This window comes from Nematolebias whitei, chromosome 2 (genome assembly GCF_014905685.2).
Source record: "Nematolebias whitei isolate Nwh7 chromosome 2, NemWhi1, whole genome shotgun sequence".
Taxonomy (NCBI): domain Eukaryota; kingdom Metazoa; phylum Chordata; class Actinopteri; order Cyprinodontiformes; family Rivulidae; genus Nematolebias; species Nematolebias whitei.
In genome coordinates this window covers 37,675,377-37,702,733 of record NC_056499.1, presented here as the reverse complement: position 1 = coordinate 37,702,733, position 27,357 = coordinate 37,675,377, and the positions used below count along the sequence as shown (strand labels likewise).

Sequence of the window (27,357 nt, the reverse complement as noted above, 5' to 3'; positions counted from 1 at the left end):
CTGACAGTTCACCTTAGGAGTGACAAGGATGGATAAGATCAGGAATGTGATCATCTGAGATACATCACAGGTTGAACAACTGGGAGATAAAGTTAGAGAGACCAGACTGAGCTGGTGCAGAAAGAATAACCTTCACATCAATGTGAAGAAGACAAAGGAGATGATTGTGGACTTCAGAAGGAACAAAAACATCTACACCCCCCTGAACATAAGAGGATCTGCGGTGGCAGTGGTCTCCAGCTACAAGTACTTGGGTGTACACATGAATGACAACCTCAGCTGGAGCAACAACACCACCAGCCTGATCAAGAAAGCTCATCAGAGACTCTACTTCCTCAGACGGCTGAGGCGAGCTGGTCTGGGAAGCTCAGTCCTCACCTCCTTCTACAGGTGTGCAGTGGAGAGCATCCTGTGCTCGAGCATCAACGTGTGGCATGGAGGCTGCACAGCTGCAGAAAGAAAAGCTTTGCAGAGAGTGGTGAAGGCTGCACAGAAATCTGTTGGAATCAGTCTCCCCACCATCACAGACATCTACACCTCCAGATGCAGGAAGAGGGCCACCTGCATCATGAAGGACCCCACCCACCCAGCACACACACTTTTTGCCCCACTCCCCTCAGGAAGGAGGTTAAGGAGCATTAAGTGTAGAACCACTAGACTGAGGAACAGCTTCTACCCTGAGGCTGTTAGACTCATGAATCTCTAACTAGAATAATCACTGTGAAAAACCATATCATGTTGCTGCTGATCTGTTTCGTGTTGCTGCTGATCTGTTTCAATGTTGGTGTGTTCATGCGTGCACATCTGCTCACAGACTCATGTTCATGTTTGTGCTGATGTTCAATGTTTTATGTTATGAGTGCTTAGTGTATATTTAGTTGATGTTTTTCTTAGTTCATATCTTAGATGTTATTACTGTTTTTCTTAGACATTTTATTGTTGGATGTAACTGGGACCCTGTGTACATAATTTCGTTCCACCACATGTACCACATGAGGTGCGAATGACAATAAAGAAACTCTGACTCTGACTCTGACTCAGATCAGAGATTAGGTGAGAAGTTTTTTATCCAGGCTGAGCTGCTGCTACTCCAAATCAGAACGAGTCATTTGGGATAAAAAGCCTCCTGGGAGCCAAGCTTTAGAGGCTGACCAGACTCTGGGACAGACCCAAGACTCGCTGAAGAGAATATTCATCCTATCTGACCTGAACGCCTTGAGAACCCACAGAAGAAACGTGCATGTGTTGGTGGAGAAAAAATGCCTGGGTTTCACTCCTAGAGTGGCTCAGCTGGCAGAGCTGCTGCCTCTCAGTGAAAAGGTTGCCAGATCAAATCCCAGCTGAGGACCTTTCTGGGTGGAGTTTACATGTTCTCTCAGTGCATGCATGGGTTTTCTCCGGTTTCCTCCCACAGACCAAAAACATGCATGTTAGGCTGATTGGTAACTCTAAATTGTCCCTAGGTGTGAGTGTACCGCGAGAACCGATCAACAGAGGATGTAATCTCCTCTGTGGTCCACACTGCGCTCAACCACCTGGAGCAGAAAGACTCTTACATCCGTATGCTCTTTGTGGACTTCACGTCTGCCTTCAACACCATGATCCCCCCAAACCCTGATGGACAAACTACTCACACTAGGACTAAGCCCCTCCATTTGCAACTGGGTACTAGACTTCTTAACAAACAGAACACATTCAGGGAGGATCCACAACTTCTCCTCCTCCACCATAACCCTCAGTACTGGCTCTCCTCAGGGATGTGTGTTGAGCCCCCTTCTGTTCACTCTGCTCACGTATGATTGTGCACCTACCCATCCAGGCTATCACATTGTAAAGTTTGCAGATGACACAGCGGTGGTGGGATGCATCACAAACAACGATGAGTCCAGCTACAGGCAAGAGGTGAAAACCTGGAGAGCTGGTGCAAAGAGAATAACCTTCACATCAATGTGAAGAAGACAAAGGAGATGATCGTGGACTTCAGAAGGAACAAACACACCTACACCCCCCTGAACATAAGAGGATCTGCGGTGGAAGTGGCCTCCAGCACCCAAAGGACTTCTTCAATCTGAGAAGCCACCAAACAAAACTGATTCCTACAAACAGCATGCTCTATAGTGGGAAAAAAACAGTTTGCTTGTGCTAAGATGGCCTCTGGGTCCTGCCCTCTGGGTCCCGCCCTCTCCCTCGTCAACTCCTCTGAGACAGTCACGCCAAACTGGTTCAAAACACCTTCTCATAGTGGATCAGCCAGTTTGCTGGTGACATTCAAAACTAGCTGTTCACATGATCAAGGAGGACCATCATCCTAACAATCGATTGTTAGTGCTCTGATGGCTGTTTACTATTCACAGGGGGCTGAGTGATACTAGCAATAACAACATTGTAAGAGGGGGACAGTCGAACACGGAGGCCTCCGCCCCTGTTTAATGATGGACAGTTTCTTTTCGCAAAGATGGCTTCCTTCACTCATTTCTTTGCGAGAGGGTTGAAGGAAGCCATCGTTGTGAACCAGTTTGCAAACTGGTTGATCCACCACGAGAAGGTGCTATTTATAAGACTGAGTTTGTTGCAGCTCCTCAGACTGACAAAGTATTTTGAATATAAGACGAAATGTTTCAACAAGAAGAATCCGACCAGAGGACCCAACTTAACTTCGTTGGATCTATCATTCTGTGTTTTTCCACCAGCAAGCAAGTTACAAGAACCACCGAGTAAGCCGAGTGGTCTTCCTGGGCAACATGAAGCGGCTCTTCACCACAGGGGTTTCTCGCTGGAACACCCGGCAGATTGCTCTCTGGGATCAGGTCGAGCAACACGTCCATATGACTCCTGCTCGTTATGCCACAGCAGGCGGGTGTTTAACTCTCTGCATGTGCTGCTCCTCCTGTAGGAGGACCTGTCCATGCCTATAGTGGAGGAGGATATAGACGGCCTCTCAGGACTGTTGTTTCCTTTCTACGACGCTGACACACACATGCTATACGTGGCAGGCAAGGTCAGAACCACACACACTTCTTAATCAAACTATTTTTTGTGCATTTTCCAAAACGTTTTAGTACATATAAAATGCAAAAACTTTTTTATTATTACTTATTTTATTTTGTGCAAGGAGAACAACAGATGCTAAAGAAGATAGCCAAGATCTTTTGCAGAAAACAAGTGCAGGAATTTTAGAATAAAATGTACAAAGACAAGGAAAAGTTCCTGATTTTGCAAAAAACACATGAGATTCAGTTTAAATAAAAACTCCTGGTATATATTTAAAAATTACAAAAAGGCCAATTTATAATATAACTATAAATATAATTTTATATAGTTTATCATTGAATTAACTAATATACAGTAGATGATATTTAAAAAGGACATTTGTATAGACATTTGTATAAATGTAATTGTTTACATTTAAATGGAATAAGGTGAATAGGTGAAAATTTATGTACAAACAATGTTTAAATATCAATTAGTTTAAAAATAAATATAAAGTTATGGGGAGTTGGGTGATTAATATTAATACTGACTATGAATATAATGCGATATTCATTTTATTTTAGTATGACTTAGAAGTTGTTAGTGTATTTTATCAATACAAATAGACAAATCAGTAATTATATCTGATGCATAATTCATACTGTTTTTATTAGTATTATTTTGTTAATTTTGCTTTTTCTTAATAATAACCTGTTTAAAATGAATAAAAAAGTATATATGTTGAAATAGTTATTTACATAAAACCTTTTTTAAATAGATTTTCCTTGTAAAGAAATTTACAGAATACTTTAAAATCTTCAGGCTAAATTTTAATAATAGGCTGAATATTAATGTAAAGAAACATAAATACACATTGTGAAGAAAAAAAACACTAGGTAATATACTTTCTTATATTTGACCATCCAAACAATCTTTTATATACTTCCTGACCTTCCAGTTCAGTGTAGTCTCCCCTTTTAAATTTTAACAGATATTTAGACTTGTAGTCTATCAGAGGACGCATCATAGATATTTTTAAAATAAATTAAATGGTATCAGTAAATAAGATATCTCCCTTTAAGATGTCTTTTACACATGTCAAAATACTGGAATATGAGTGGATTTTAACAAATTTGAACTTAGTTTCTTTTTTTTTTATTACATGGACTCAAACTGCCTGAAATTGCATTAAAGAAAATAAAATGTTTTAAAAAGTGACAAAAAATAAGTGCATTTATTAAATGAAAATAAAAATGTTTTGTTTTTTGTCAAATGAAATGCCTCCAACAAAGACAAACCCAAGGGGGCAATTTGATTTATAAAGTGTGGCCTTCAAATTATACCACATTTCATAACCAGTTATTTTTAGGAATTATCTTTCAGTCGTTGACAAATTTTCTAATTTATTGAGCCATTTAATATTACGTTAAATTAGATTATACTGTATATTATTTATAATAGGCCCAGAGGTTGAAAATACATCCTATTAGTAATGCATGGATTCTGATGTTTTGCTGCTTTGCAGGGGGATGGTAACATCCGTTACTTTGAAATAACCACGGAGAAGCCATACATTCAGTATCTAATGGAGTTCAGGTCCCCGGCCCCACAGAAAGGCCTAGGTAAGTCAGGAGCTCCTCAGCAATATAAAGTGTTTCCTGGCAAAAGCAGAAAGAGAAATATACGTTATTAGACATCTTTAGAAATGGAGGGAGGGGAAGAGTCACTTTGAATATGAGCTCAGTCTTGGTGCAGCTGTGAAGGTGTCTGAACAGATCAAGTTCATTGAAGGAAAACTTGAAGGCAGGAGCAAGAACGTTCGCCCAACGAACTTATTCAGAAACGAGTTACTGCAGTAGGGTTTTGTGTTTCCACCCGCTTCGAAAGTTATCAGCCATTAAATGGTCGTTGCTCATGTTTGTGTGGGTCTCAGATACGTTTAATGTGTCTTAGATTTGGGGGATGAATTTCACGTTGTCAAATCGATCGTGACGCCTTGTCGTTTCTCTTCCCGTCTGCAGGTGTGATGCCAAAACACGGGCTGGACGTAGCAGCCTGTGAGGTGTTTCGCTTCTACAAACTGGTGACCCTGAAGGGTCTGATTGAGCCCATTTCCATGATCGTGCCAAGACGAGTGAGTGGGAATACTTCTGCTCTGTTTTCCCATTTTGAACCAAATCAGCAGCTTTTATAAATATCCAACTCTTAGAAGCTAAAACACAAAACGCTTTTGAAATGTGTGAAATGTTGCTTTACATCTCTTGCCAATGGTTTGTCTTGAGGTTTGTATTACTACAGAACTGGAACATATCATTTAATGCAGAGTATTTCACCAGAATTCAATGACATTATTTTTAATTAATTAATTAAAGTTTAGCACATATGGCAGAATGCATTTATGATGGAAAGAAAGTTTATTAAGATAAATTTAAAGTAAAGACTGAGAGGTTTGTTTGGGTGCATAACTCTTCAATACATGAGATAAAGCAACATTTTTATAAAGCACACCCAAAAATCCTTTTACCTACACCTTCAGATTATTTAATGGATTATAAAATTAAATATCTGCTTGAAGCAAACATGGTTAAAACAAACTAAAAATGTGTTTTAACAGTCAGATACATACCAGGAGGACCTTTACCCGATGACAGCTGGAACTGAGCCTGCCCTGTCAGCCAGCGAGTGGCTGAGCGGGATCAACAGAGGTAAAAAAATATCAAATAAATAAAATGCACTTGTTGACCAGAGGAGTATGAAGCAAGTTCAACAAAGCAAGGCTTTCTTCCTTTACTCTGACTTACAGATTTTAAAACTACTAAAAGTATCAGGTACTACAGCCGAGGATTTTATGTCACTTTAACTCAGACACGTTAACTTCAGTCTCTGAGCACATTATAGGTGTCACATTAATCATATGTGATGGGGACATGTCCCCCTCACTTTAAAAAAAATATTAATTTGGTCATGCACACACCCTCCCCACCCACCCACATTTAACATGAAATATTAGTTCACCATTGCTTCGTGAACAAATCCATTCCACTTAATTAATAGGAGAATACTCAAACCACTAAAAGTCCACTCCGGGTTTTCCTGGTTACCTCCACACCACATGCAGTGTTTCCCCAAGGTCACTTGCCTTATTGGCAGGGTGCTCATCTTTTTGGGTGTTTTTTTTGTTGACGGGGTGGGGGGAGGAGAGGGAGACACCTCTGAGTTACATGCTAGCTTATTAGTTAGTGCCGGTAGTTGTTGACCAGGGGGTGTTGGGATGCATGAGAGAAAGAATGCTACATCTGTAATATACAGCACGTCTGCCTTGCTGAACTGCTGAACAATTGAACCACCGTGTCGCCAGCTCAAAAACGTGAATTAAAAAAGTTTCAGTTAATTAGGATTACTTACTTAATTACTTAGGATAAGAACATATATATATATATATATATATATATATATATATATATATATATATAAAACTGATGATTAAATTAAATTTATCTTCTTAAAAATCATTGTGATTAGAATTGATAGTACAAATGCTGGCATTCAATCAGGACCTAAATGCAGGACTGTGGCTGATTTAAGATGACAAGCAAGACTTAGTTTTATATATACAGTAGTCCCTCGCTACTTTGCGATTTGTTTTTCGTGGACTCGCTCTATTGCAGTTTTTCAAAGTAAGATTGGACATGACATACAATTGGCTGATTGATGGATGAGCCGCACAATCGGCATGGAATTTTTATTTTAGATAAATTATTGTCAATATTTTAGCACCTGCTGCAACTTAGTGCAGCCCACAGCTGCAGGAGAAGCTTCCTCCTGCAGCGTGTCATAACTCCGCTCTGCAGCGGAGAAGTGGGCGTGCCCGAGATTGCTGGCAGGTGGAAGAGAGAGCAGAGATCATGACATTCTATGCTCTTTTAGAGCTTTAAAGTTTAGAAACATTGTTTAGAATATTGAAAGAGTGTGGGAAGAGTTAAAAATGTCTTAATATTGTGTTTATATGTATAATACATATATATATGTAAATATATATATATATGTATATATATATATATATATATATATACATATATATATACATGTATATACATATATATCCTGATGCATGCTCAATAATCTATATATATATATATATAAACCGGATTCCAAAAAAGTTGGGACACTAAACAAATTGTGAATAAAAACTGAATGCAATGATGTGCAGATGGCAAATGTCAATATTTTATTCGTAATATAACATACATGACAGTTCAAAAGTTTAATCTGAGTAAATGTAACATTTTAAAGGAAAAATATGTTGATTCAAAATTTCATAGTGTCAACAAATCCCAAAAAAGTTGGGACAAGTAGCAATAAGTGGCTGGAAAAAGGAAATTGAGCATATAACGAACAGCTGGAAGACCAATTAACACTAATTAGGTCAATTGACAACATGATTTGGTATAAAAAGAGCTTCTCAGAGTGTCAGTGTCTCTCAGAAGCCAAGATGGTAAGAGGATCACCAATTCCACCATTGTTGCGCAGAAAGATAGTGCAGCAATACCAGAATGGTGTTACCCAGCGTAAAATAGGGAAGACTTTTAAGTTATCATCATCAACCGTGTATAACATCATCAAAAGTTTCAGAGAATCTGGAACAATCGCTGTGCGTAAGGGGCAAAGCCGTAAAACTCTACTGGATGCTCGTGATCTCCGGGCCCTTAAACGTCACTCTACCTCAAACAGGAATGCCACTGTCAAGGAAATAACAGAATGGGCTCAGGAATACTTCCAGAAAGCATTGTCAGTGAACACAATCCACCGTGCCATCCGCCGTTGCCAGCTGAAACTCTACAGTGCAAGCAGGAAGCCATTTCTAAGCAACTCCACAAGCTCAGACGTTTGCACTGGGCCAGGGGTCATTTAAAATGGAGTGTAGCAAAATGGAAGACTGTTCTGTGGTCAGATGAGTCACGATTTGAAGTTCTTTATGGAACACGGGGACGCCCTGTCATCCGGACCAGAGAGGACAAGGATAGCCCAAGTTGTTATCAACGCTCCGTTCAGAAGCCTGCATCACTGATGGTATGGGGTTGCATGAGCACTTGTGGCACAGGCAGCTTGCAGGTCTGGAAAGGCACCATTAATGCAGAGAACTATGTTCAGGTTCTAGAACAACATATGCTCCCATCTAGACGTCATCTCTTTCAGGGAAGACCCTGCATTTTTCAACACGATAATGCCAGACCACATTCTGCAGCAATCACAACATCATGGCTACGTAGGAGAAGGATCCGGGTACTGAAATGGCCAGCCTGCAGTCCAGATCTTTCACCTATAGAGAACATTTGGCGCATCATAAAGAGGAAGGTGCGACAAAGAAGGCCCAAGACGATTGAACAGTTAGAGGCCTGTATTAGACATGAATGGGAGAGCATTCCTATTTCTAAACTTGAGAAACTGGTCTCCTCTGTCCCCAGACGTCTGTTGAGTGTTGTAAGAAGAAGGGGGGATGCCACACAGTGGTAAAAATGGACTTGTCCCAACTTTTTTGGGATTTGTTGACGCCATGAAATTTGGAAACAACATATTTTTCCCTTAAAATGATACATTCTCTCAGTTTAAACTTTTGATCTGTGATTTGTGTTCTATTCTGAATAAAATATTAGATGTTGGCACCTCCACATCATTGCATTCAGTTTTTATTCACAATTTGTTTAGTGTCCCAACTTTTTTGGAATTCGGTTTGTATATATAGGGCAGCATGGTGGTGGTGGCACAACTGGTAGAGCTGCTGCCTCTCAGCAAGAAGGTTGTTGGTTCAAATCCCGGTCCGGGGGCCTTTCTGGGTGGAGTTTGCATATTCTCTCCGTGCATGCATGGGTTTTTTCCAGGTACTCCAGTTTCCTCCCACAAACCAAAAACATGCATGTTAGGCTGATTGGTAACTCTAAATTGTCTCTAGGTGTGAGTGAGAGAGATGGATATATACTACGATTCCTATTTCGCGTTTTTTCACTTGTCACAGGGCTTTAAGATATGGATCCCCTGCAATAAACGAGGGACTACTGTATTGGACTTTTGTTAACCTAGCAATGGGCAGAGCTATGACAATATATAAATTTAGCTACAGTCCAATTTTTCTGCCTGAGGCATCAGTAAAAACAAAATAACCTAACAGGGGTTGAGCTAACAGTTAGCCAATACTCTTAGCTCATTACCTGCTCACTAAACAGCCCGTACTAGTCTAACAAATGGAACGAAACTCTGATATTAAACCTGGTTTATTACACTGTACAATGCATGAAAAGGTTTTACTCTATGTTTCAAATAGAGCCAGTCCTGATGTCTCTAAAGGAGGGTTACAACCGTCCAAACCAGCTGGTGTTCAAGGCCCCAGTGAAGGAAAAGACGAGTGCAGTAGTCAATGGGATCGACCTGCTGGAGAACGTACCGCCCCGGACAGAGAATGAGGTATTCAGGAGTCACTTGACATGAGACTTAGGAGAGTTTGAATGTCACAATCACATCTTTGTGAAAGGTGAAGGTTTGAGATGCTGTCAAAGTACAAGGGATGGCCACAAAAAGTGTTTGTACGTTTTTCTTTTGCCACGTAGCTCCTGCGGATGTTCTTCCGGCAGCAGGACGAGCTGCGGCGGCTGAAGGACGAGCTGACCACTAAGGACGTGCGAATACGACAACTGGAGCTGGAGCTGAACAACCTGAAGAATGTTAGCCCCAACAACGTCTGACCTCTAAGCCTCCGGAACTGGCACAGCTGCTTCTTTCACGTCCAGTTCTGACCTCCGACAAGCTTCATAAGCCTAACTCTCTGCTTTTTATATAAGCAATATCAACTTCCTACCATCATTCCTGCTGCCCTGCATAGCAAACAAATATATAACAACTGTTGAGTACATCCCTTACTGATGCAAATAGTAGAATAATGTAGTAGTATTACTTTAATTATACGTATTGAAGGTAGGGTTTCAGGGATTGCCTCCTGGATAACGTTTGGTTGATGATGATGTCTGTTTATTTAAATGAACACATGTATGTTCCAGCACAGCCTGTAGTGTTATGATCACTTACAGCTATTTTCAACCACCCTGTTTTTTTTTTTTATGTGACAATGCCTTGATGACCGTGCAAAAAGGTCCTACCAGAATTGTCCTTCAGTACCAACCAAATCAGCTTTAAAAGTTCATTTTATGCTGCAACAAAACTGGATGATGAAACGAGTTCTCCATTTCCTCAAGGCCTTAGTTCCTGCTGTTAGCCCTGAGCTGCAACTCCACCTCACAGTAGCAGACTTCTGCAGACGTGGATCATGCATTTTTCACCTCGGTTGTCCTAAATTGACTTTGCAACACTAACCCATATTTCTCCAAAAGCAGTCATAAGAGTGGATGCTTGTTCATCCTGTATTATTAGAGGGAAAAGAGCAAAGGACGCGTTGCATCACTTGTGTAACTACTTGCACATGGTCCCAAGGGAAATATTGTCTGAGTTTTTTAGGAATGCTTTTGAGAATTTGAGGTGATGTATATTTGCTTCTATTTATTTGTTTGACCTTTTTAGCCAATAACTTATATATTTCTTAATCTAGTTGTTTTTGTATGATGCAGCTGCACAAGTAACGGTTGTGACGCTTGATAGATTGCGCTGTCTGGTTGAAATGGTGCAACGTTTGTGTGGACAAGCACACAGAACTGTAAGACTTCTTTGACTCCAACAGCAGAACTTCAAACACGGTCTGAAGTTGTATTATTGCCTATTCCTAATACAAACTGTAGTAACAACTGCTCTTTTGCATTTAAACTATATATATATCACTAAAACTGAGATGTGTGTTTTTAAATCTAATTTTGCTTCAAGTACTTTGGGTCATTTGTATCATCAAGTAAATTTGACTAAATGACAGTTTAAATGTTCTTATTTTGCATTTAAGTAGAAAGGGCTCTAAAATTAGACTTAATTTGGGTCTACTTTAACAGCTGGATGTTTCTATGCAGGTTTAATTACATGCTTTTTATTTTATTTTTGAATTAGCTCTTTGTAACACAAGATAATAAATATAATGGCCAACAAAATACCTTGCAAGAAGGGAATTTGGAAGGGAATGAAGATTGCAACTCTTCCTTTAAGAAGTGAAATATTATGGCCATAGATTCAGAGAGAAAAAATAAGAAAAGCAACACGTGTCAGTATTATGCAAACTCTGAGAAATTATACACATAAACAATAATTGTGTAGTTTGCTACAAGGGAAAAAAGGTTACAGAAAAGTAGACAAGTGGGGAAAATATCTGCACTGTGGAGCTGCAGAAACAGGAAGTTGAAGTGGAAGTTGTGCTGTAAAAAGATCTGACATGTAAGTAGGCATAAGGAGGGCAGAAAAAAAATACATTTCAAACAATAATTAGTTTTTTTTTTTTTTTTAGTGGTGTCTTGTGGAGTTGTCTATAGTCAGCATCTTACCTGAAGTAGATCTCACTTGCACTATGAGTTTGGAGAACTGGGCAGAAGTTTTCATGGAGTAGAAAAGTTATAGACTGGTCTAAGTAGGGTCAGCTCCATAACAACTCTAGCCTCAAAAAAGGTCATTTCAGTTCTTACTCTGCAAGACTTTACAATGTTATAAATTGACATTAGTTATTTCTGTAGAAGTCTGTGATTCTTTACACTAAAGCCGACTGTGGTCCATCACCAGTCATAGTCCCGGTCATACGCGCACTTTAAATCTGGCCAAAAACTGAAATAGTTGCAAATATCTATCTATTTTTGGATCTGAATTTACCTGCAATTTGTTAAAAATTAAATAAAAAAAACTTACATTCTATCAATTTGCCAGTCACTACATTCTATTATATCCAGCCTGTCTGTGGCTCAGCCTTACAGACATGTCTAACACACCTGCGTGTGCTCTGGGTTATTATCAATTAACAAAAGCATGAAGGGACTTACATTTCAATTTGACAAACTTCTGGAAATCTTGTATTCCTAAAGCGTGTGATATTGCTTAAACGTTAACTCTGTTCTCTCTGAATCATACCCAAAAAGAGCTGAACAACAGTTTGATACTAAAGACTTATTTATCTTTTTTTTACTTTAGAGTGGTTCATAAAAGATTATATATATATATATATATATATATTTTTTTTTTTAACATAACCTTTCTTTTCCATCAGTGACTTTGCCTGGTTTATCGTCACATCACTTTCAGGACTATGAAGCTATCCACACATATACCAGTTTAATGCAAACATGACAGTGGCGTCCAGGTATATAAAACAATGTTTGCATGAACATCTGTAAGATTTGTGAGGTTTGAGTTGTACTGAGACAACAAAACTCTTAAGAACTGGCTGCAATTTGATCAGTTATCTGAACTGTGCCATCAAAACTTCTGCCTGATAATCCAAACTATCAACGCAGTTTAAAAAAAAAAAAAACACCATCGGCTTCCACTGACAAAAAAATAAAATTTCAGTTTTTTGTGCGCCGACATATTACAACTTTGTAGTCACAATCTGCGCACTAGGGACGTTAACGTCAATAACAAAAAGTCTTGCCTACACACCCTTCCATATTCGGGTCTTTTTTTAATAAAGAGGTTTATATACAGTAGATATATTTTGATAATCCAAAAATGAAAGTGTTTAACACAGTCTACTGAAGGTACAATTCATTCAACCTTTATTTATACACATTAGTCTCAGTGAGTCACGAGGACTCATTTACAAGAGAGACTTGTTTTAAACAAACCACAGATAAGGTACAGACAACAATAAACAACTATAAAACGCATATAAAATAAAAAGTAAATAAAAGTAGTGATATAAACAAAATAAAATCAAACTACATTATGAAACGAGGTAAAATACTAAAAACAGGAACATGTCTGCATTGGGTTTTCCATTGAATTGTTTAAAATCCCTTAGGAGAGGTCAAAGTCGACAGCTTCAGATGTTTTTGTAGGTGTTCCAGGAAATGGGAGCAGAGTAAGAGAAGACCTTTTGGCCGAGTTAAGTCCGCACTGAGGGGACGCTGCAGGTAATGATGTCTTGCACAGCTGCATTGATGATGTGACATGTAGAAGGAGAGCCTGGTTCTGCTAAAAGTTTCTTCCTCACGAGGGAGTTTTTCCTTTCCACTGTTGCCTCTGTGCTTGTTTAGGATGGGAGACTGCAACAAAGTGAAAACTCAAAGCATCAATAGCTCCTGAGATAAATGTTATTAACTGACTTATGTATGTGAATGTTTCTGTGCAGTGCCCTGAAATGACTTCTACTGTGATTTGGCGCTATACAATATACCGGTAAATAAACTGAATTGAATATATGAAGGCAGCAGACCCAGGAGTGATTTAAAGATGAAAATGAACCAGTGTGAGAGCCTACGTGTAGATGATGACCAACTTACCAATTGATGGGTATGATAGTTACAGTTCTAAACCTTAGAATGCCATGGTACAGCATCCAACATCTGCAAGGTGCTGGCAAGAGCATTCATGTAAATAATGTCACCACAGTCAATGGCCGGAAGGAAAGTAGCATTTACAAGGAGTTTCCTAGCATTCAGTTAAGCAAAATCCATTTCTGGAAAAAAAAAAAAAAAAAACTCAATTTTAACTTCATTCTTCATCAAGCTTTCAACATGCGGCTTAAAAGAGAGATGTGCATCGACCAAGATTCCTGCGTATTTGTAAGAATCGACAAACTCAATAGGAACACTATTCATAGATAAGATTGGAGGAAGGCTTGCTGGTACCGACTTCCTGTTTGAAAAACGACATCCCTTTGGTTTTATCAGCATTTAGCATTTAGCTGAGATGAAACAAATATGACTGAATGTCGAATGCAGACTGTAAAAGCTGAAAAACCTTAGCAACTGTTTAAGCTCACCAATAAACAACTGTGTCATCAGCTAGAAATGTAAGGATGCATCAGGAATGTTATGACCTACATTACTTATATAGATTGTAAAGATAGTGAGGTCCTAAGACTGAGCCTTGTGCTACACCGTTACTGACAGTTAAATAGCTAGAAGTAACTTTGTGTTGAACACATTGCTTTCGGCCTGAGACATAATTAGAAAACCAACCGATAGTGTGGTACAATACAAACTACAACTCCACAGAAAGTTAGTTTTTCAATTTAGCTCACAAGAAAGAGTTGGCAATTGTTTTACACCAAATGCCCTTCTTAACAAAACATGGGCTTGAACCGGTAGCCACAAGGACAAACCACAAACTTCCAAACTTTATTTAAAAAAAAAAGGGATTTATTGAAGTGAGTGGAAGGAAAATAAAGAAACAAAATTGAATGATGACAATAGATTTACCAGAGTGAGAAAAATTACTGAGGTAGGCCAATTTGACCATTGTGTACATAGAGGAAAGTCTAAAATGACTGTTTTCCACAGTTTACACCTTGAAACAATAAACCTTCAATGCACATAGGATGCAGTTGTAACCTCGAATTATAGCAGGTACTTCTTTTACACTCTACAAGAAAAAAAAAAATTTGAGAAAAACGACGATGCCTTCTGATGTTGAACATTTTCTGGAAAGTTTCTGCATACAAAGTTCAAATTCAAGAAATTTCCCACTGCGTATTTTAGCAGCGTACATAATTAACATCTTATTACAATTCATGGTTTTTACCTCAGTTGTTTGTTTCGATGTCTGCCGTCATCAAAGAGAATACAAAAAAATAGATTTGGTCTTTATTTACAGGAACACGTAATATCCGAACTATCAAAGCTGAGGGTTTGAGGAGGAGGAGCGGCTTTGACAAAGGCAGACATGTTTAATGTCATGATTTAAAGCCCTGCGAGGGTCACACTGTGCACGTTCAGAATAAAGTTTCACACCAGGACAGCAGAGGGTATTGGCATAACGATGACACTACAAAAAACATAACTTATACTTGAAAAAAAAAAGTAACTAAGAATGCAAAACAATAAATTTAAGACAAGGAGAAAACAGCCGTACATGAAATCCAGTAGTTGACTTTAAAATGTATAAGACATGCAACTCTTTTTGTTTGTTTTTATTTTCTTTTTTGAAGGGGGAGGTCTAAAAATACAAGAACCACTTGAAACTGGTTTTACACAAATAGTGAGAAACAAATTAAAAAAAAAAATCTCAGAAATGTTTTTTTTGTTTTGTTATTATTTAATATTACAAAGCAAGGGTCCACAAAGCAGGTAAAAGTGGACTAAAGAGACTGGACTCAAAGAAAGGTGTGGGATTTAATTTGACGTTTTTCGTTTCTCCAGATAATCCCTCAATCTGACTGGCCAATAACCAAAAAAAAAAAAACACTCCTACTGCAATATGAAACTGTGAGGGGGAAAATAAAACGACAAAACAACAACAGATGTGGGGATGTGAGCAGGAGATACACGTTTAAAACAGTTCAACTCTTAGCTTACATCAGGTACTCAATCATCTTCATCCTCCTCCCCTTCTTCATCCAGCTCCCGTTTTCTCTTCTGACCTCGCTCTTCTTCTACAACACAAGGATCACATGCAGAAGGTTCAGGTACAAAATAAAAATGTTGTCCGTCTGAATTTACACTGAACGTTGAAGCATTTTTGAGTGTTTCTGTTCACAGCAGGGCTGGATGGTTTGGACCAAGGTTTTTAGACTGGATGGTGTTAAACAAGATGGAGGGTATCTCAAACTATAGAACAGTGGGAAGTCTAGTCATTCCTCATTTTCTACATACAGTAGTCCCTCACTGTTTCGCTGACTCGCTCTTTGGTGGTTTTTCAAAGTAAGAATGGACACGACACACAACTGGCTGATTGATGGATGAGCCGCACGATCGGCATGGAATTTTATTTAAAATAAAATATTTTAAATTAGTTGGAACCTGCTGCACCTGTGTGCAGCCCACAGGTGCAGGGAGAAGCTTCCTCCTGCAGCATTTCATGATCTCCGCTCTGCAGCGGGCGTGGCCAAGAGCGCCGACAGGTGGCAGAGATCAAGACATGCTGTGCTCTTTTAGAGCGTTTACAAACATTGTTTAGAACATTGCAAGAGTGTGGAAAGGGTTTAAAACGCCTTAAAATCACATGGTACAATATGCTGTCAGATGGTAATGATTATTCCCCCCTCCTGTGGCCTTCATATAACATAGTATTTCATTAAAACTGATTTTTTTTTCTGATTTCAGACAAGACAATCATTCAGGAACTGAATCCTGAGCATTTCTGTGACGTGAGCGATTTACAGCTGTCATTTCTAACCTGGGCCCAAAGCCCGGCCCAAATTTGGTGCAGGCCGAGCCATGATAATGTGTTGGTTGGGTGGGGCGGGTCAGTGTCAGGCTTTTGATTGCGATCCAATTATATGGCAACATGGCTTGCCACACCTTCACCAGCCGCACACGGCCATTTCACCACGAGCTGACCGGTCTTGAAAGAGGTAAAATAAAGTTCAGCTAAGCTTCAGACGGGACTATACTGCCAAGCAGCGATCCATCACCAAAATGGACGTTCATTCAGCTGCTACACTCAGCGGACGCACACGACCCAAACAGGTGAGATCTCAAAGCAGACATGTCAGAGGGTCCATGTCTGAATAAATCAGAATGCAGGCAGAAACAGGGATTAAATGCTCTTTGACGGCCATGAAATGACAAACACCCTCAGCTCTGATCTTCTGCAACTTTTATTCAGCCGCGCGTCCCCGACGGTTAATAACTAGAAGCACTCAAAGCTTTATTTAAAATGTGTGTGTGTGTGTGTGTGTGTGGGGGGGGGGGGGGGGACCTGTAATTACTATTAATTTGTCGGGTCGGGTTCGGAAATGATGTCTACGGGCTGGGGCCGGATCTGATTTTTTTGGGCCCAAATGCAACTCTACCGACAGTCCCCTTAGACCGGGGGTATCAAACCCACTTACAAAAGGGGGCCAAAATTAAAACGTTCTTCAAATTAAGGGCCGGTTTCAGAATCAACATTAACTCAAGTTAGGTACCAAACATCTTTTCTTGGCAGGTTCCTCAAGAGTTTGATTGGTCTCATTTGACGTTCTCTGTTGCACTTTTGACATCATAAATCAAAGATTACTGAAAAAAAATTTAAGTGATAAAAGTATTTTATGGGGCAGCACGGTGGCGCAACTGGTAGAGCTGCTGCCTCTTAGCGAGCAGGTCCTTGGTTCAAACCCCGGTCCAGGGGCCTTTCTGGGTGGAGTTTGCATGTTCTCTCCGTGCATGCGTGGGTTTTCTCCGGGTACTCCGGTTTCCTCCCACAGTCCAAAAACATGCATGTTAGGCTGATTGGTAACTCTAAATTGTCCCTAGGTGTGAGTGGGAGAGTGAATGGTTGTTCGTGTCGTTTGTCTCTATGTGTCCCTGTGATGGACTTGCGACCTGTCCAGGGTGTACCCCGCCCCTCGCACAGTGATTGCTGGACATGGGCACCAGCGACCCCCGTGACCCAAAATGGAATAAACGGGTAAAGATAATGGATGGATGGATAGTATTTTACATTTCAAATAACATCTTGGGGGCCAGATAAGATGTCAACGAGGGCCACATTTGGCCCCCGGGCCTCGAGTTTGACACATATGACCTACACAGAACTCGTCTTAAGCGCAGAGGTGACAGGGCCTTCTCTGTAGTAGGTCCAAGACTTTGGAACGAGTTACCTCTGCTTGTCAGACAGGCCCCCTCCCTCTCAGTTTTCAAGTCCCGTTTAAAAACTCACTACTATTCAGAAGCTTTAAACACCAGATGATCTGTGTTTTGAACCTGTATGCTCCACACTGGTTTGTCGTCATTATCTGCATCGTTTTTATGTCTATTTTTATGATTTACCTCATTGTGTATTTTGCTTTGTGTGTTACCTGTTGTTCTGTCTGTACAGCACTTTGGTTGGCCTTGTAGCTGTTTTAAGTGCTTTATAAATAAAATGGTATGGTACACGGTGACTGTTGTGATTTTAGATTAATTCACATGTAAAGGGGTCACTCAGGTGAATTACATCTGCAGCTCACAATCATGTGGTCAGTTGTTGCTAATCTAGGACCACCACCATGCTCACCTTCATCATCTTCGTCATCAACGTCTTTGTCATTCAAGTCTTCCTCTTCTTCCTCCTTCATTCAAAGATAAAGCAAGTTCAGTTTGGTTACCTCATACTTTTTGTTTCAACAATACTCATTTCATCTTGCCCACCTCTCCACTCAGTTCCTCCTCATCATCATCTTCATTCTCCTCTTCATCTTCCTCTCCGTCTTCGTCCTCCTCGTCTCCAGGTGGAGCGTCCTCATCGTACTCCTCCTCATCTACATCTGAGTGAAAGCAGGTAGTAGTTCATGCGAAATGTTCAAGCGCTGCGCTATGTTACAACAAGCAAAGCTGCACACGTGAACGGCACGCCTCAGACTTACCATCTTCATCGTCGTCTTCATCATCCAAGCCCTCTGCGTAGACCTCGCCGTCAGAATCCGGCGCCTCTTTGTCGTCTTTGTCGTACCCGTCCAGGTACGTGAGCTGCGGTAAGAGCTCGAAGACGTTGTCTCTGTATTCGTTCAGGTTTGTCACTTCGCAGTTAAACAGGTCGAGGCTTTTCAGAGACCCCAGTTCTTTCTGCCAGAACAAAAAGTTCAGCTTCATTAGCGTTTCAGCCAGACGCCTTTTTACTTTGTTTCTTCGCTCTCTCAGCTAATCATTCAGATTCAGACAGCCGACAGGTCACAACAGTGCATTAAAGAGGTGTGAATAGGTAGGTGTGCGCATGATTAGAAAGCTTGGATTTGATTGATAGGATTCATTTCACCATACAATCTGCAGCAGCAACAATCACAACAGAAAATCATAAAGGCCGACGGTGATTCTAATTTACATGTAATTATTTCTGATGCTTCAATATTTTAAAGCGCCAACATCTGTAGTTTGTCAGTTTTGTTGTCACTTTACAAAATTCTTTGTCGTGTTACATGACTGCAGTGAGAGTTCACAGTGCTCTTCTACCATCCCAGAGCCAGCTGTCAAAAAAAGCTTTTTGAGAATTGAGGTATAAATACCCTCTTTTTTTAAGATAATGATATTGTTTGCATGAGTAACTTTAAACATTTGCCAAGGAAAGTCCTGCAGATGTGTCTGTGTCCCATGTGCACTCATCTTATACATGTTTTTAAAGCTTTAAAAAGGACAAGATATGAAGAAAACAGTTAAACTAAATTAAATATTCTATGGCGATGTATTTGTTGTGATAATAAAGTGAAAAAAATGTCAAAGTATGCATTTCTGTAGAGTGAAGCATTTTTTTTCCAACAGCAGCTAGACGTTTGCTGAATTATTGGTGCTTTTCAATCAGATTTGATCTCTTATTTTACTTCTACTTCTCCAAGAGTACGCATTTTACACATAAGAAGAGAGGCCGAGTACGTTTTGTGCATCACTTACCAACGGTTCTATTGTGCTGAGGTCTTTTATCTTGTTGCCACTGAGGTTGAGATGTGTGAGGTTCGGACACTTCACTGCCAGAACTTCCAACCCTCCTGAGATCCTGTTATCGCTGAGTTCGAGCTGTCGATCAATTTCAACAATCAAAACAGGAACAAAAAAAAGAAGCCTGAAAGTCTAAAGTGTTACTTGCGCTGTGCAGAAACTCACCTTTTTGAGTTTCTTTAGCTTTGGCAAGTGAGCAACTGTCGTTAGACCGACGTTGATTGTGCTTAGGAATTCCAGCTCCTCGAATTCATCCGTTAGGCCCTCAATCTTGCCTTCATTTGAGCGACAGTTGTCTAGCACAAGTTCTTTGACCTGTCAAAAAGTTAGTCTGTTCAGCTAATGCAATGCAGGCGTTATAAGTAAATAATAGTAGTGATAATAAGAAATTAGATGTGCTGTTCGACTTGCGCGAACTCGCTCTCTCACGTTTTTTCAACGATTGTCAACTTTAATATTACTCACATGACTGGGACGGTACGGAATAAAAAGTTAACGAAAAAATACTTTGGACAGGCGCCGCCATTTTGTAGTTTTCTTTAAATAAGCCTATAGTGTAACACCAGTCAAAAGAACTACACTACCCAGAAGCCAACGATGCTTCTGGCTGCTGCTTTCAGTCGAAATGGAGGGAAAGTTTTGCAACGCAATGTCAGAAGGAACGATGTTATCTATTAAGCTCACAGAACTGTCAGGAAAGTCATGAATAATCCTGAAGCTCAATTATCCACGTGCACATTAACCTGGATGGGGCGGTGGGCTTCGACGCTGCAGGGTAGGACTGCAGAACCAGAACAGAGCTGCTGGTCTGCAGAGCTGGTGAGTAAAATATTGCAGTACTGTACAGTACATATATGTATGTTGTTAAAATAACGTAGGCTTAAGAGTTTAGAACATTGCAAGAGTGTGGGAAGGGTTTATAAATATTAAAATAAATACAGCGTTCCTACTTCACGGTTTTTCACCCATCACGGTGATGTGTGGAACGTAACCTCGCTATAATCGAGAGACTACTGTATTTACATTGTTACTTAAGAGTCAGGATAGTTTTCTTGTGGCTTTTGACTTCTTTTAAAGACACATGACACGCTCTTAAAAAAAGTTACATCTGTCAAACAGATTAAGCAGTCCTTGAAAAACAGATAAATACGGGCTGTGGCCACATTCTGCCTAGAACTGTTTTGAGATGTTGGTTTTGACTGGACGGCCTGGTATTTAAAGCGAGTCGCTGATACGCGGTCACAGGTGTGCTGTTCTCGGATTTTTTCACTCGGTCCTTGAACGTGCCGCAGCCAATCAGCGGTGAGATAACCGTCCATCAACAACCTTCAACCGTCAGCACACATCTCGCGCGGCTACTTCTCGCGATATCTTGACTTTTTTTTCATTACGTAAATATCAAATTTAAGATTCACTTTAAGGAGAAACGGGTAAAGAAAGGCGTCCGCGGCTCATTATTTAACATGTAAATGAGTCTCAAAACAATAACGCGCGTTCGCGGGTCTTTAAAGCCGCGCGGAGGCACATTTTGGTGAAAAACGAAGCGGAGCCGAGCAGCAGCCCTACGAGTCGTGCACAGGGTCATCTGCGAGTAGGAGGGGCCGCTAAAGCCGATTAGATAGCTGCCCGGCAAACGGTTCGATGTTGCTCGTGCTAAACACGTACCGATTGGACCGGTGGCGAGTGTAAACTTCTAATAAGATTGAGGTATGATCGATCGTTCGTCGTTTGTGTCGAATGGACGGGCTTTCGCTGTGTTTCAAACTGCCTTTGTTTCTGGGTAAAATGGCGGCGGCTTGTCCTAGTTGTAGTGGGGGAAAGTGGAGCAACGACGCTCGTTAACGTTGACGCTCACTTCCCCAGGCCCAAACACGACCAAATGTACCCCGAAAGAACGACTCGACTTTACCCCGGCGGTTAAAACTGACCCCGGGGCGGGTTTGTGTTTGACTCGGCATGTTGTGTTGCCCAGCGTCGATGCTGCTGACTGTCCGCAGGACAGCGCTGTGCTTCGGCCATCATGCATGCGTAGCTCGGCTCCTGCTCGGAGGCTACCACTGGAAGCTGCCCAGACATCAACCACCTCAACAGGGCACTTTCACTAATAATTTGGGCGCCTTACAGTTAAAGTAACTCCGTACTATTTGTACAATTTCACGACTTTTAACTCCCTGCATCGTTAACCCGCCAAGTGCACCGCTTTAAGTGTTTACGTGAATGCACATACCGGGAAAAGCCGTCGTTAATCAACGAGTAAATAACAACAACAGGGTGCTAAATGAAAGAAAAACGGGGCGCGTTCGTAGATGAAACGTTACAAATATGGCTTCTCGTACCGCTTGCCTTGTTTATAAGCAAAAAAAAAAAGCTGCATTCTCAAACTGCACATCAAAAGGTTGGAGCCGCGCAAAAGTTTGAAGCGTCGGACCCGCAGCAACTGTAAACACAACCGCAAAGCAACAATGTGACCAGACGGCTCCCTTCATCTTTTTAACTTGGAGGAAACTTTGTCCCCGCCACACACACACGCCGCCGAGACATCAACACGAAATGTTCTCCATTAGAGAGAGAGAGAAACATCACAGAAAGATGCGAGCCCCCCCTACTTACATCTGACGGAGTGCGGTTCCGCAACTCTAGGTGAATTCTTTTCTTCATGTCCATCCTGGGTCCGCGGGCCACTGGTAACGAGACACACTTTTAATAATTACTGCAAATGCAACTACCACCTCCAGAGCAGACTCTGCTGTTGTTCATTCAAACTTGATCCGCTCGGTGGGCGGGAGCACGTCTCGGGATTGTCGTCACCGCCGACCAATGGGAAGAGCGGATTCAAGAGGGAGCGGATTTACAGACGCGCGGACCAATCAGAGCGCTCCTACGGACCTGGGTGGCATTTTGGGGTCGATGTTTGGTTGTTCAAGTTTATATGGAAGTGTTTTTTTTTACTGAAATTATGTATCAGTGTAAATATGTAACCAATAAACCTGAATCTTAATCAAAGACTGTTGAAGTAGACGTGCTTTTTTGTGGTACATTACATCTTAGAAACATTTTATCTTTATACCTCATTGGCAAGAGCATTATAAATAGACAAATGTTCATGTAGCGTCCTCAAAACTCCTTACAGAAACTGAAAGAACTGCTCTAAAATGCAAGTTATTTATCAGGGGGAAAAGAAAAGCATAATAAAACGTTTTAGGTTACTTTCAAAAGAAGTTTGTGACATGCTCAACTACTTTTGAAAGACCATTTTATTTTAATACAGATTGCTAACATGGATTTATTTTTGGCTTCTATTAATAGACTACACAACCTGTAATGCAGTTTTTCATTACTTCAATAAACTTTTCTACTAAAAGACGTATAAAATATGCACTTAAAAGTTTGGAAAATATCCATCCATTATCTTTACCCGTTTATTCCATTTTGGGTCACGGGGGTCGCTGGTGTCCATGTCCAGCAATCACTGTGCGAGGGGCGGGGTACACCCTGGACGGGTCGCAAGTCCATCACAGGGACACATAGAGACAAACAACCATTCACTCTCTCACTCACACCTAGGGACAATTTGGAGTTACCAATCAGCCTAACATGCATGTTTTTGGTCTGTGGGAGGAAACCGGAGCACCTGGAGAAAACCCACGCATGCACGGAGAGAACATGCAAACTCCACCCAGAAAGGCCCCTGGACTGGGGTTTGAACCAAGGACCTGCTCGCTGAGAGGCAGCAGCTCTACCAGTTGAGCCACCGTGCTGCCCGTTTGGAAAATTATTCCAAATTAAGCTCAAATCAGACATGCAAAAAATCTTTTAGCATATATAGTTTTCAGTTCTTTCGATAAATAGCTGCAAACTTTCATTGGATTACAGGTATGTTAGTTTGTAAACTACTGATCATTGTGGGCATCTTGCATATTTTCGACATTTATGATGATTAGATAGATTAACTGAACAGGTTCTTCCCTGTTTTGTCAATCAGGCCTTCAATGGGTGAAGTTTACCAAAGCTGAACTTCTCCACTGCTGCTGACTGGATAACTAAATGATTAAAATAGGGAAAGTGCTGTTCTGGATTTCTTCACAAGAGGGAAGCAGAGCAGAAGCACAATGATGCTGAGTTTTGTAACTGGTAGGATAATGATGAATATAGTCATTGTGGTAGTTTGCTGTCTGTCTGTATTTTCAAACTTTAAGAGATGAGCATGTGTAAAGACGATTTATTACACTTTCCACAACCTGCTTTTCTGCCATCAGACAAAAGTTACAACACACACAACTGAGGTTTTAGTAATGTTTTACATCCTATTAAGGACTCTTGATAGATGGGATATGAATACGTGATTTTTCTATACAGTATTCTATATTTCCCATAATCACCCCTAAAGTGAACTAATAACTGGGTTGTAATCTTTTACAATTATGACTGGGTAAAACCTCATGATCAGTAACAATACAGGACAAACAGGTTTGACAGAATCAATGCAAAAACTATCCATCCATTATTACCCGCTTCTTCTTTTTGGGGTCGTGGGGGTCACTGGTGCCCATATCCAGCCATCACTCTGCGAGAGGCAGGGGTCACCCTGGACAGGTCTCCCGTCCATCATAGAGACACACGAGATAAAAACAACCATTCACTCTCGCACTCAAGTTAGAGTTACCAGTCAACCTAATATGCATGTTTTTGGTCTGTTGGAGGAAACCAGAGTACCTGGAGAAAATCCACGCAGCACGGAGAGAACATGCAACTCCACCCAGAAAGGCCCCCAGATCGGGACTTGAACCAACCGGGGTAACCTGCTCGCTGAGAGGCAGCAGCTCTACCAACTGCACCACCGTGCTGCCCCAAGAATGTTTCCACTCAAAATCTACTGTTTTTAAGACGCTTTGAAAATTTCCTTCGAAGAAGCCCCAAACAAACGCTGCAGTGAGAAAAGCTGCACACTTTGAAACTAAATCATCTAATTTGAGGGGAAAAAAAACAGTTATAAAATGCAAAACAAGAATATTCTGTCTTGTTGAACCCCCGATGTCTGACAACCAACACTTCTTCCAATGCCAGAAACCTATGGGAGAACTATCCATCCATCCATTATCTTTACCCGCTTATTCCATTTTGGGTCACGGGGGTCGCCGGTGCCCATGTCCAGCAATCACTGTGCGAGGGGCGGGGTACACCCTGGACGGGTCGCAAGTCCATCACAGGGACACATAGAGACAAACGAGACAAACAACCATTCACACTCTCACTCACACCTATAGACAATTTAGAGTTACCAATCAGCCTAACATGCATGTTTTTGGTCTGTGGGAGGAAACTGGAGTACCCGGAGAAAACCCACGCATGCACGGAGAGAACATGCAAACTCCACCCAGAAAGGCCCCTGGACCGGGGTTTGAACCAGGGACCTGCTCGCTGAGAGGCAGCAGCTCTACCAGTTGCGCCACCGTGCTGCCCATGGGAGAACTAGTCAAGTAAAATACATAAAAGATATTCAAAGAAGCCATGGAAGGAGGGAACACAATCTTTGTGCACAGAAACGCTGCTTATCATGGCTGTACTGTCTGAAAGGGAGTGCCCCTTGTCCAGACGGGAGAGGGACGTGTTCCTGCACCGTCTGTTGAAAACTGGCAGTCATTTGATGACAAATTTGTAAAATAACACTTCTAATGGTTTCTTCTTCCTTTATCATTAACTGAAAATAAAAATCCACTTTGATAATTGTGCTGTTTCAGATTTGTGACGTGTGCTTACCAGGACTTCTACCCTGCACTTTCTCTTTTGACTTTAAAATGTCCATGCAAGAAAAAAAAATCTCAAACATGGTCAAGAACAGAAGTCTTATTCATATTGCATATTGTTATGTCTTGCTACGTATGTGGCAGCCTTAAGACAATTGTCAAGAATAAATATTGAGGATAAAGCAGGTTAGTGGAGCTCCATAAAGACATGTCAGCATTCAAACACAGCTAGCTTTTGCAAAACTTCTTCAGGCACACAAAATGACATTACAAAAATGACCACTACATTGTGTTCAGAAATACAGAAAAGTCTTTTATTTCGTATTTTTATTGAATGTAACAACAGATAATACAAACATTTACTAATATTTAATATTTCTACATTCAAAGGAGCTGGAAAAGGTAACTTATATTAGCCCACTTCTTCTGCAAACTTATTCACATTACTTATTAATAACTAGAGAAAATGCAGTGTGAATGCTTATTGCTCAAGAACTTGCTGAAATCAGCTAAAACATGCTGAAATGTAGCTGAAATTGAAATACAAGCCTAAATTAGCAAAAGAAAGCAGAAAGAACACATTTTTGCTGAACTGAGTTTCAATAAGTAGAAATTAGCACAAAGAGTAAATTAGCTAAAAAGAATAAAATAAAGCTGAATCTAGCAAGAAATAGCTGAAGAGAAGCTGAAAAAGCAGAAAGAAGCTTATACTACCAGAAGGAAGTGGAAAGTGCTGAAATGAGCTAAAAAAAAAAGTGGAATTAACTGAAAAGGCTGAAATTAGCAAAAATGCTAACTGAAATAGCAGAAAAAGCTGAAAGGAGCATAACAAGCTGAAATTAGTAGAAATAAGTTAATCAAGCTGAAAGTAACATAAATTACCACACAAAAAACTGAATTTGTCCTAAAATAGCTTAAAAAACACTTGCTGAAATGTGATACACAACATGCCGCCGTCCTCGGCTCTGTTCAGGCTGCCCAGGTGGAGAGTGGTGTCAGAATGAACTCTGATGTGAAGAAACTAGCTGACGGGTTTGCGGAGGATTCGGAAAATGATGCAACATTTTATGGTTTTTCTGACTCAGAGCTCCTGGATACAAATTCAGATGAAGCCTGCCCTGACGTTTCTCCTAAGAGGCAGTTCCATCTAAACCATCTGCAACCTTTAGACCTTTCAGGATGAGGATTGCTCTGGGCTCTGCTTCCTCTCAGTCCACAGATTATGAGGATGAAGAGGAAGACAAAATCGCCCAAAATAGAGGAGTGCTGAGGCCAAGGAAGACCAACGCAGCAAAGAAGGAAAGATGTGATGTGAAATTTGAGGATGAGGAGACAGAAGTGACTCAGCCTGAGGGAAGTGGATCTGATTCAAATGAAGATGTTTCAGATACTTTTTTGGCCAAAGAAAGTTAATAAAGCAGATCTGCAGAAAATAGGAGGAGCTGGGGTTTTGAAAAACCAAACAGAAAAGGAAACAACGAAGCTCTCATCCACAGGCTTGGCTGAAGGGGAGTCTAAGAAGAACCCAGAATGAGCATCTCGCAGATTAACTCACTCAATGAGTGGAAGAAAGGAACCATCACCTCCTAAAGAGGCAGGTGTGGAGCTCAGCTTAGAGAAAGCGCTGCTGGAGATGCATCGAGCTCCACAACGCCGTGGCTCCAGTCGATCTAAACAGAGCAAACCTCATATAGTTCGTCCAGTCGAGAACATCACGGAAGATGCGCTTCAGCTGGTTGCAGACAATATGACTGATAAAGTCAGAGTCAGAGTTTCTTTATTGTCATTCGCACCTCATGTGGTACATGTGGTGGAGCAAAATTATGTACACAGGGTCCCAGTTACATCCAACAATAAAATGTATAAGAAAAACAGTAATAACATCTAATGCCCCTTTTCCATTAGTACCTGTAGTACCGGTACAGCACGGCTCTACTCTACTCGATACGGTACAGGTTGTGTTTCCATTATGCTTTCAGTACCGGTTCCAGTGGGCGGGGTTCAAATTGACGTCACCACCTCTCACCAGCTGGTGGCGCTGAGACGCAGAAAATGTTTTCAGTACAGGTTGAGAATTTATGTTATTTTGAAGTTGTGTGTATGTATGCATGTATGTGTGTATGTACATGTGTATAAATATATATATATATATATATATATATATATATATATATATATATATA

General features: G+C 40.7%; 4 protein-coding genes across 4 annotated transcripts in view; 2 read left to right on the top strand and 2 right to left on the bottom strand.

Moving 5' to 3' along the window:
• The window catches only part of coro2ba (coronin, actin binding protein, 2Ba), a 51,007-nt gene extending 40,677 nt beyond the window's left edge, over nucleotides 1-10,330 (top strand). Inside the window, exons 3-9 of the mRNA XM_037694406.1 lie at nucleotides 2,691-2,807; nucleotides 2,894-2,998; nucleotides 4,496-4,592; nucleotides 4,992-5,104; nucleotides 5,585-5,675; nucleotides 9,290-9,429; nucleotides 9,573-10,330. Of these exons, the coding sequence (XP_037550334.1) occupies nucleotides 2,691-2,807; nucleotides 2,894-2,998; nucleotides 4,496-4,592; nucleotides 4,992-5,104; nucleotides 5,585-5,675; nucleotides 9,290-9,429; nucleotides 9,573-9,707 (798 nt within the window). The 3' untranslated portion in view covers nucleotides 9,708-10,330. The remainder of the gene's footprint in view (nucleotides 1-2,690; nucleotides 2,808-2,893; nucleotides 2,999-4,495; nucleotides 4,593-4,991; nucleotides 5,105-5,584; nucleotides 5,676-9,289; nucleotides 9,430-9,572) is intronic.
• The window catches only part of LOC119424126 (GRAM domain-containing protein 2A-like), a 975,280-nt gene that overhangs the window by 805,580 nt on the left and 142,343 nt on the right, over nucleotides 1-27,357 (bottom strand). The gene's annotated exons all lie outside the window — the stretch shown is intronic.
• On the bottom strand, nucleotides 14,503-22,205 carry anp32a (acidic (leucine-rich) nuclear phosphoprotein 32 family, member A). Its single transcript, XM_037691618.1, has 7 exons — nucleotides 22,041-22,205; nucleotides 19,596-19,745; nucleotides 19,386-19,508; nucleotides 18,368-18,566; nucleotides 18,153-18,268; nucleotides 18,019-18,073; nucleotides 14,503-15,472 (listed from the first exon to the last, which is right to left on the bottom strand). The coding sequence occupies exons 1-7, from the start codon at nucleotides 22,092-22,094 to the stop codon at nucleotides 15,405-15,407; spliced, it is 765 nt and encodes a 254-aa protein (XP_037547546.1). The 5' UTR covers nucleotides 22,095-22,205; the 3' UTR covers nucleotides 14,503-15,404.
• The window catches only part of LOC119426810 (probable cytosolic iron-sulfur protein assembly protein 1), a 2,873-nt gene continuing 1,690 nt past the window's right edge, over nucleotides 26,175-27,357 (top strand). Inside the window, 3 exon segments of the mRNA XM_037694394.1 lie at nucleotides 26,175-26,313; nucleotides 26,316-26,577; nucleotides 26,579-26,939. Of these exon segments, the coding sequence (XP_037550322.1) occupies nucleotides 26,175-26,313; nucleotides 26,316-26,577; nucleotides 26,579-26,939 (762 nt within the window).

What these genes read in the sequence shown, in the direction of transcription:
- anp32a (XM_037691618.1), bottom strand. Translation starts at nt 22,094, where the DNA reads ATGGACATGAAGAAAAGAATTCACCTAGAGTTGCGGAACCGCACTCCG. An exon ending in TCAGCACAATAGAACCGTTG is followed by an intron (nt 18,567 to 19,385) that starts GTAAGTGATGCA and finishes TTGTTCTGGCAG; the next exon opens with AAAGAACTGGGGTCTCTGAA. An exon ending in AGGAGGAACTGAGTGGAGAG is followed by an intron (nt 18,074 to 18,152) that starts GTGGGCAAGATG and finishes CTTTGAATGAAG; the next exon opens with GAGGAAGAAGAGGAAGACTT.